Genomic DNA, 10,531 nt, shown 5'->3' with positions numbered 1-10,531 from the left:
GAACTCCTTGCCAGAGGATGTTGTGAAGGCCAAGACACTAACAGGGTTCAAAAAAGAACTAGATAAATTCATGGAGGATAGGTCCATCAATGGCTATTAGCCAGGATGAGCAGGGATGGCGTGCCTAGCCTCTGTTTGCCAGAAGCTGGGAATGGGGGATGGATCATTTGATCATTACCTGTTCTGTTCATTCCCTCTGAAGCACCTGGCATTGGCCACTGTCGACAGACAGGATACTGGGCTAGATGGGCCTTTGGTCTGACCAGTATGGCCATTCTTATGTTCTTTGCCTCATGATTAACAATTCCAGCTATTCTGATATTTCCCACAACTACAAATATTTTTGCTGCTAGCTTTTAGTCACTTAACTAAGACCCACCTATTGAACACAAGGTTTCAGGAGGAAGTGCTAACGTTTAAAATCTCAACTTAAGAGCCTGATTCTCTTCCCACTTGCACTGTTGTAAATTAGAAGCATCTCCCCTGGAGATACACCAGGGTCAAACTGGCATGGGAGAAAAGAACGAGACCCTCTGTGAACATTCTAGGACCACATCTAGGATGAGACAGTCACACCCAGCTGAGAATCTACTGACTCAACCACAAAGCCCTACCCTAGTGAACACAATAAGTAGGAGTTCAGTCGTGCTCTTAAATGCACAGTACACACATCACTATGGATCTCAGAAAGCCAGCTGCTTTCTATTATTTGTGAGCAGGTTTTTAAGACAAGACTGGACAAACACCTGTCAGAGATGGTCTAGGTTTACTTAATCCTGCTTCGGCATGGGGGGCTGGACTAGATGACCTTTTGAGGTCTCTTCTAGCCCTGCATTTCTACGATTGTTCTACATCATCTCTATCATTTGTAAATTTGCTGCTTTTCAATTTCATTGGCTGTCCCCTTTTTCTTGTATTATGAGAGAGGATAAGTGGAAGTACCTGATTTATTTTTTCTGTGCAATTAATTATCATGTATACGTCTGTCATGTCTCCTCTTATTCTTCTCCTCCACATAAAATTAAAGTCCCACTCTTTTCAAGCTCATCATGCGTTTATCACTCCAAACAAAAGTATGAACAAACAATTTTAGGAGGCTGAGGGATAGAGAAAAAGAGCTTAAAATGGTTATCCGCTTTGGATGTATTTGCATTTAGGTCGTGTGTTAATTGGAAAGGATACCAGAGACTAGATTTTAAAAAAAGAACTCCTTGAATGGGGATGGCACACAGCACACAACCCATGTGTTTTAGTATGTCAAGGATTTTCACAAATCTGACAGGGGTTTGATGCAGAAGGGGCCACAGGACAATGATCATGTTAAAAGTTAAACACTTAATGCTCAGGACAAGATGTAGCTACTTAGACAAGTGCAGCAGATACTTCAAATATATAGTATTAGCAGTCTTGCTAGTTCAAAACAGATCCTGCAACCTGTGTCATGCCCTCTACCCTGACCAAGACCGCAGAGACAGGGATTTATATTTGTTAGATCCCAGTTCTGCTTCCTCCAAGACCCATCTCAGAGCAGCATCCCCTTGGAACTTACTGGACATGTCCACTAGGAATGCTGCCACCTTAAAATGCAGCCTGGGTAACTTCTTTTCCCTCCCACATGGTCCACAATAGAGGAGTCAGGCTGCTCCTCGGCAATCAGGCAGCACAGCCTGTGGGGTTTGTCTGAGCGAAAAATATCCGTCTTCCCAAAATAGTTCTCTGAGCAGAAAATTGCTTTTACTGCAGCACTGTGAAAAATAAAATGGAGGGGAAGACAGAAAAGAGGGGATCTGAAATGCAGCATGTTACCCCTTGTACCTACTCTGCTTCCCAGGGCTGTTCTTACCCATACGCAAAGTACACAGCTGCGTAGGGGACCAGGGAATTTGGGGGACCACATTTCCTGGTGCCCTGAGCAGCTGCGTGCTGCTCCAGCCCCTGCTCCGCCTCTTCCTCATGGCCCCCACCCCGCCTCTTCCCACCCCTGCTCCGCCCCATTCCCCTGAGGACTGCTGCAGGGGATGGGCCTGCACCAGGGCCGGTGCAAGGAAGTTTCGCGCCCTAGGCGAAACGTCCACCTTGCGCGCACGTCGTCCGTCTGTCCGCGCCCACCCCCCCCCCAGCCCTGCGGCAGCTCTCCACCCTGACCCCCCCGGCTCCGCGGAAGCTCCCTCCCCTCTGCCCTGAGGTGCCCCCCGGTAACAGCTCCCCCTCCCCGGGGAGCTGTGCGGCAGCTCCCCACCCCAGCTCACCTCTGCTCCGCCTCCTCCCCGAGCACTGCCCCCACTCTAATTCTTCTCCCCTCCCAGGCTTGTGGCACCAAACAGCTGATTGGCGCTGCAAACCTGGGAGGCAGGAGAAGTGGAGCAGCAAGCGTGCGCTTGGGGAGGGGGTGTAGCAGAGATGAGCTGGGGTGGGGAGCTGCTGCACAGCTCCCCGGGCCAGGGGGGGGGGGGAGCTGCGGGGGGGGGGGTGCCTCAGGGCAGGGGGGGAGCTGCCGCAGGGCTCCCCACCCCAGCTCAACTCTGCTACGCTCCCTCCCTGAGCACACCGCCCCTGCCGGCAATGACAATAATTGCATGGAGCAGCCGCTGCGCTGGGAGAGGGAGTCTGAGCCGCACGTGTCAGCGTGCCACCGGCAGCCCAGCCCAGGAACACTGTGTGTATTAAATAAATAAATAAATAAATAAAAATTGGGGGCACCTCTTTTTGGCACCCCCAAATCTTGGCGCCCTAGGCAACTGCCTCCATTGCCTTAATGGCAGCACTGGCCCTGGCCTGCACTCACCGCATGGTAAGTGGAGCGACCCGGCCCCAGCCTGCTCTGCTCCCCTGGCTCCCAGCCACACTGCTGGTGAGTGCTGGGGGGGAGTTCCTCCCTGCCCCCCAAGGCTGGGAGCCAGGGGAGCGGAGCGGGCTGGGGCCGGTTTCCCCAGCCCCCCCCCCCCGTGGGGGCCCGGGGCCCCCCCCCCCCCCCACAGGGGTCTGGGCCCCCCCCACAATCCCCCCCCATGGGGGAGCTGCATAGAGTACCAAAATGGCTAGGGACAGCCCTGCTGCTTCCTACTCTGATTTGCTGCTCACGTCTCCATTCAAGGCACGTCTTAGAAAAGATGGAGGAGGAAAGGGGTTTTTTTTTTTTTGTTTGTTTTGTTTTTGCAGGAAAAGGAAAAGCAAAAGGAGTCAGTGGGACAAGCCACTGCACAGACTCCATGCGAGCAGGACTTGGATTCCAGAGAACGTCCTCCTGCTTCACCCCCGCTTCCTGAAAGGTCATGTTGGCAAGCTTATGTTCTTTACACCACGTCATGCAATCTCAGATTTCCTGACTGGAAGAGTACGTTAGTCAGGCTTTTTGTTAGCACGCTGCTAGATCACTTTGTCTACTCTCACTGCATCACTAGGTTTGTGTGCGCGCCTCCATTTGTACCTGTTCAGCTGGTACCTGTTCCAGCATACATTATTTAATGTTTCTATTACACCAGAGGCTACAATCAGGACCATTATGTAAAGTGCTGTACAAACACACATGAAGATGTGAACTCCACCCAAAAGAGCTTACCATCTTGTACCTCTTCTACTAGTACAAATCTGTACCTGTTCTGTTTGCAGAGTACTGTTTATATACTAGTACCTGTTCTAGTGAGATAAGAACCCACCCTGAAAAATAATCCTAACAGGTGTATTAGTAAATTAACTTGTTTCCCAGTGCCCTCTAGCAGCATTGTCAGGCACTCAAAATCCTAGTGCACCTATCTCAAGGGTACCTAAGCTATAAACATTTTAAAGCACCTATCTCTAGAATTTAACTGCCTGTTCTTTGACCTGATTCATTCAGATGTTGAAGGTGTGCCTAGTAATGGTATTAAGTAATAGCAGTCACCTTGGGGGTTATGGGTATTCTGCATCCAGCTAGAGGAGGCAACAGGTTGGCTAGTATCTGTACAAACATTAAAGTCCTAGGGACACACCTTACCTAGGTAAATAACTTAGGAGACTAGCACAACACTAGGCTGAGGGGAAAGAAAGCTCTAGCATTTGGCTGTCTTCCACAGGGACTAAGCTGCCTAACTTCAGTTCTACCAGCTTCTCTTAGGGGGATTCGTTGTAGCAGATGTCACAAGGTTATGCTAGAAGGGCTTTGTGGAGCAATATGGGAACTCAAAACATCACATCAATCCATAGCTAGTCAATATCACACCATGGAGTGTGAATGGTAGTTTGCTATGGTATTGTATATAATTCTGTCTAGACACAGTTGTTCCCTCCATTTGGAACTGCACTGAGATGCATCCAGTTAAATGTGTGTGAAGGATATTCAGAGTAGGAGTCAGTGACCCTGACAGAACTCTGAGAAGTGATGGGGTGGGAGAAGAACTTGCTTCTGTGGATTCTCAAGAAAACTGGTTCCTTCCTACCTAGCTGGAAAGATAGCTACCCCTCCTGCCCCAGTCTATAGGATGATCTGGGTTTTTGATCACCCTCCTCCCCCAGGAGGAGCCTGGAGAATCCCAATTGATCTCCGGCATGGAGGTTTCTATTCTGTGCACAGCCATCACTGGAGAGAGACTTGCTTGTCTATATTAGGAGCTAGTCAGTGGGAAATCATCGGACAACATTTAAACATATGGGCTTAGTAAACGTTTCCACACAAAACGATAGCTACAATTCAAAACAAAATATATAAAATGCAGAAGGAAGTGAATCATCTAAAAGAAGCAAGATCTTTCAGATTGGACAGAGCCCCAAATACTAGCTGAAATCAAAATCATTAGGGCTTTGTGTTCTCTCGCTTTCTGATCTGAGTAACACTTTGGTTCCTCAACACCAAAAGTCTGAATCATGTTAAAAACAAACAAACCCTCCCGAGCTATCTGTGTAATCACCATAAAGAGAACTTTACACACCTTAATGTGAAGAGGAACTAGGTGGTATACTGTCTATGTATTAATTCTAGTGACTGGCTGGCAGAGATGATCAGCTAGCTGGTAAGGGACTACTTCTTTAGCTCAGGTTGTGATGGACTCTCTTTTTGCAACTAAACAAGGGTTCCAGTCCTGGCTCCTCAAATGTGTATGATGAATGCAGTAGTTGTGTCTAGGTTTGTTATATCGGGGAGAGAATTGATAGAATATACTCATATAGTCCTTTGTATTTTCAGAGCAGCACAAAAACATGAACTTTATAAATCACCACAACAGCTCTATGATGTTTGATTGTCCAAACTGTTTACAGCTTGCATTTAATTCAAATAGCGTCCTCTTTATAACCGCCTTTTACCTATTTGAAGATTGTTCCCCCTTCCTCCATTCTTCTCTTCTCTAAACTAAACATGCCCAGTTCTTTCAGCCTGTCCTCATAGGTCATGTTTGCCAAACTTCGTATCATTTTGTTGCTCTCCTATGGAATCTCCCCAATTTGTTCTCATCTTTCTTAAAGTGTGGTGCCCAAAACTGGAGACAGTACTCCAGCTGATGCTTGTGGAACTCAGTGGCACTAGACATCACTGAATCAAGTTCAGCAAGATTCAAAATAGGATTAGAAATGTATATAAAAAATGAGAACGTCCACACTCTGTGTTTCTTAACTCTTCCTGTGGAGCATCTGATACTGGCCAGCATCAGACAGAGGATACCGGACTAGACAGTCCACATGGTAATTCCTAAATGCTGTACGAATGAACAAAAACTAACCTAGAACATCTGCTTTTTGCTGTCCAGTGTTACTCTGTGTCTTACAAAAGTTACTTGATAGTTAAGCTTAACAGTGATTTTTTTCATTTGACTTGAATGAAGGACTCAAAGTTCCAATGGCTTAAATGCAATTTGGTAACTCTTGCCCCACTTCAAAAAAAGCTGTTTCTTGAGGCAGGAGTAAAAGTGGGGATACACTGGTGTGTTGAGTGGCACATCCTTACCCAGCATGCGCCTCCATCTGACCGCTATTGATTAGCTGCATTGATGTTCAAACTTGGATTATGAACCAGAAAGATCATATTTGTGAAGAGAATGAAAAAACAAATGTAACCACCAAATACATGGTAGCTATTTTAGGAATGGCATGGTTCCCACCAAAAGTCCCTAGATCAGATCTCTTTCCTGCACCAGAAAAAAGAAAGTTGTATTCAAACCCATATAAGGCAGCATTTAGTTGAGGTGGTTCTTTAAAATATTAGTACTGCTTTCTGTATTGTCGGAGGACTTTTATCATCTTGTTAGCTTTTCTCTTTTTGCAGCAGTCGCATCCAACTTTGTGATGTCAGTAGACACACTAACAATTTGTGAATTACCCAAGATTTGCTTATATATTTACACAAAATATTTATAAAACAAAGTTTTATAATAGAAAGTGTTGGACAACCTGTATTATCGGTAGAGCTGACAGCAACACCTCTATATTATGAAATTAGCCTGTAGCACGCTTGAAAGTAGATGCTGCCTCCCCCTTCTAGGAATTAGTCCATAGAGGACAACTGCCCACTACTGCAACTGGCTAATGCTGCCCCTCCTTCAGCTCAACTGGTGGAGGTCTGTGCTTTGGTAATGAAAGTCCCAGGTTAAAACACTCATGATGATCAGGGGTTGAATTTAGGTTAAATTAAGATTAAAGTTGAAACAAACAGAACTCTCTGTAATTTCTGCCTTGCTGCTCTTTTAGTCATTTAGAAATAGGCAAGTCTTGATTTCTGGTTCAGTTTCTCCCTCTTCTCTCCCAACACATTTGATTGTCATCAGGCTGTGGGAAATAGCCACTCATTGTGCCATGTTTGTTTTACAAGTTTAACTTTATTATGGGGGAGTTTTTCAAAGACACAAGTGGCAGACAGGGACCTAGCTCCCACTGAAATTCAATACCAGTTGTGTCTCTGAAAATCTCCCCAGTAACTTTTAGATGCATATGAACATCTTCAAACTCCCTGATTGATCATTGCTGCTCAATGAGGTATAATTACATCCCACACTCTCCTGGGACTACAGGTGCTTCCAGATAAACCAGACTGTCTTCAGGCTGAGTACCACTGAAATCCATGGTAAAGCTCCCACTGACTTCATTGACAGGATGATCAAGCCAATAGATGGTAGAGATAAATTAATTCTTTTAAATGGTTCCCACTCAATATAGGGTCACTGTGACTGAGTGGCCAGCATTCTCGCCACCAGGTATGGAGGTCACAGGGTGGAGTCCATTCTAAAACTTAAGACAGTAGCCGCTACGTACGTTGCAGTGCTCGGCAAGAAGCCTGCTGAAATGCTAGAAGCCATCAAGTGGAGGGCATGTTAAATTGGGATCTCTTCTGCTCATGGCACTTTATCAAAGGGACTATTGTGCAAACTTTCCCATAGATAAAATTAATAAACCTGGCTGCAATCTCTAAGGATGTGGGAGAACTATTCCGGGTCACAAAAATGTGGCTTCACTTGTCTCAACAGTCATTGTAGACAGTATTTTTAACTCATTACTTTGTAGAGTAGTTTGAGAAACCTAGAGGAGGAAAGATGCTATAAAAGCTCCCCTTTTTTATCCTAAAGTAGGAATACCCTGTGCTGAGCCATGCCATGCCCCAGCAAAGGGAAGTTTTTTTGCCAATAAACTTGCATCATGCATAAAGCTGGCTATGGAGGATGGAAAGAACTGCAATTATCAGTTAGAGAAATAACAGACTCAGGAAAAAGAATGATGGTAGGATCCTTGTTAGCAAAGTTGGATTTTTACATCCAAAAGCAAGTTAACATTCAAAGCAGTTTATTCAAAGAGGATCTACTTACTAATGAGGCCTCCTTGAAACAAGTCATCCCCATAACTTTTTTAACTCTCTTCCTAGGAAACATTTTAAATACGTTTAAGTGTATACATCTTTGAAATTTCTATTCAAATAGTGTTTTCAAAACATATTTACTCCAGGCAAAAAACAAACACAAAGCCCCCAGTATTCCCGGCACTACTCTGAACAGACTTGTGCTATTTTTACCAGTGTTTGGCATCTATCCTAAATCAGTTGTAAAGCAGAGGAAGATGACCCTTTACCCGCTGATCTCCTCTGCAAATCCACCAATACAATCTTCACAGGTTTCTTATTAAGATATCCAAGAACAGCAGTGGGATGTTATGGAGTAGAAGCTTCTTCAGGATTTCTGTATCAGATTACACCAGGGTATTTTTGCCTCTGGGCAACAAAAACACATCTTCAGTATTTAAAAAAAAAATTGTAACATCGTCAGTGATTTTATGAGAATTTAAAAAAACACTTAAATTCCTTGAAGCACAGAAACTATCCTGTAGCTACATCACAAAATATATGATGTGTTGCTGGACTATGTAATGCCAAATCACACAGCAGGTGCCCTGTCATTAATCTCACATACCACACAAAACCCAGGGATTTTGAACATACATTTTCTGTTCACGTCAGGGGATGTTTTACCTAAGCAAATATATTCTCTTTACTCTTCGATTGTAAGATTCTAGGGACAGGGAGCTTGTCTACTCCTGTACTGTACAGGGCTGTGTACATTTTCAGCAGGCTACAAAAAAGTAATTTCTATTTTGAATCCGCTCTCCTTTCTACAGTTAATTTCTTTGAGCTCCCCTCATTCTATCTATCTAGGTACTTATACTGCACTCAACAATGTAATAATAGGAAATACCTTATTGTGCCTCTGAAATCATCTCACTGATCAGCCATTAATATAAATCATTTGGTGAAATGATACTGCACAGCTGATTGAATAGCTATGGTATTACTATAGTTTCTCAAAAGGAGAATATTCTATTTACTTGTTTGTTTTTTAAGGCACACACAAAAAACTGCTGCAGGCTTATATTTCCATTTCCACTACGGTTTGCCATCCAAAACCATTTCAGTAATGCCCATTGATGTGGGTGTGTGCATATGCAGGCAATGACTCATAGTAACCTTCCATCTTGTCTGCTAGAATTTACAACCATATAAAATTCACAGCAGCAGCTATTACCCTAAAGCTACTCTATAATTACCAAAAAGAACACCCCAAATAGGCATCCAAAAAGCAGCCGGGTCCATTCTGCTGCTAAGATTGAAAATAAAATGTTATCTATGAACAGTTGTACAACTGACTACATTTTAAGTGTCCCTTTACTAATGAAAGGTTTGTTCACTGGCTATTTAAAATTATATGTAAATATTCTTTCACTTCCAATGAGTCACTCTGTTTAAGTGTAGATGCGGCACCTAAGTTTCACCATTAAATGAAAAGTGGTGTACCAAAAAGAAAAGTTTAGCTCTGCAGAGAGTACCATTAGTAACTTTGGACAGTTTTGAACTTTTTGCATATCAGTTTTCTTTTATTATAGATTTTGAAATAGTGCCAGCGCCTCAGGAAGGAGAGTTTATTTAAATATCAACATACTCCTTAACCAAGAAGGGAGGTGTAAGAATTCAGGACGCCTCCGAAAAGAATCTGGGCTCGGTCCTGCAGGCTGCTGAACACGTTTCCCTCCCCCGGGAGTCAGGGGGAGTGGAGGGGACCCAGCTCCTTGCCAGGATTTGGTACCGCCGGTCACTGCAGATACCATCCGGTGCTGGACAGGCACCCGTGGAATATTTTACGTGGGTTTCTATTAGACACATCAAAGCAGCCACAGGGTGAGGGCCAGCAGCGATCGCCCCTCGCACCCTCCAGCAGCGCATCAGGATTGGATTGGGGGGGTCGCTCCTGGCTGCGCTCATGCGCGTAACCCAGGGCGCACGGCGGCTCCCTGCTCCCCAGGGACCCCACCTCCGGAGTCATGTGTCGGGGGCACACGGGCTCCCCGGTGCTCGGCTGCCTCCCGACGCCTGCCCTTCTGCGGAAGCTGCCGAGAGTCCAAGCCAACTCAGGGCTCCATCCTGAGTCGCTGGCGTCCCGGGGGAGCTTCCCATTGTCCCCGCCAGCGGCGGGATCGGGTCCTTGTCCCCCCCCCAGCCTCACAGACGGGACTGCAAAGACTCTTTCCTCCGCCCCCAGCAGCTGGGGAGGAGGGACCGACACGTCCCCGCTCTGCGCCCGGGGCTGTCTCCAGCAGGGAGCGGCCGATGGAGACGAGCCCGGAGCAAGCGCAGGCACCCGCCTCCCGCTTGCCCGGAGCACCCCCCCCGAGCCCCTGCAGGGGGGCTCTCGCCTCGGACCTACCTGCAGCTGTTGCTTAAAGGCAGGAGACGACTTGGCGAGTTGCTGCGGCGCCCGGCTGGCTGAAGGAAGCTGGCGCAGAGGGGCTGGGCAGGCAGGGCTGGGGCTGGGGCTGGGGCTGGGGCGGGGGTGGGCAGGGCCTTGCACGTGGGCACCGAGTGATTCGCGGCCCGCAGGAGGCGGATCCTGGGATGGGGCTGGGCTCTGTAGGGCTGGTGGCTGCGCTGTGGCTGCGTCTGTGTAGCAGCCAGGACGGAGGCAGAAGCAACAGGAGGAAGCCGGTGAGGTTCGGTGCATCAGCATCGAGAGGATGGATCCACCTCCTTGTGCAGCAGCCCTTTCCTGTGGTCCTAGAAGCAAAAGGACACCACAACCGAGCTCCCTGGATG

The 10,531-nt window shown here is 46.6% G+C and overlaps 1 protein-coding gene across 4 annotated transcripts in view; it reads right to left on the bottom strand.

Annotated features, from left to right (window-relative positions):
* The window catches only part of GSN (gelsolin), a 38,044-nt gene extending 27,781 nt beyond the window's left edge, over window positions 1-10,263 (bottom strand). Inside the window, exons 1-2 of one of the 4 annotated variants that reach the window (XM_024211171.2) lie at window positions 10,146-10,221; window positions 8,023-8,161 (exon numbers count right to left, since the gene is read on the bottom strand). Coding sequence is in view for 2 of the 4 variants with exons in the window: in XM_024211169.3 (XP_024066937.2) it covers window positions 7,764-7,796 (33 nt within the window). In the remaining 2 variants the exon portion in view is untranslated. Of the gene's footprint in view, window positions 1-7,763; window positions 7,816-8,022; window positions 8,162-10,141 lie in introns of all 4 variants that reach the window. The other 3 variants (XM_024211169.3, XM_024211170.3, XM_024211172.3) reach the window with 3 other exon arrangements.
* Between the last annotated feature and the right edge of the window lie 268 nt (window positions 10,264-10,531).

This window comes from Terrapene carolina, unplaced genomic scaffold (genome assembly GCF_002925995.2).
Source record: "Terrapene carolina triunguis isolate 2854851 unplaced genomic scaffold, T_m_triunguis-2.0 Scaffold238, whole genome shotgun sequence".
Taxonomy (NCBI): domain Eukaryota; kingdom Metazoa; phylum Chordata; order Testudines; family Emydidae; genus Terrapene; species Terrapene triunguis.
This window is presented reverse-complemented; position numbering and strand designations above follow the sequence as displayed.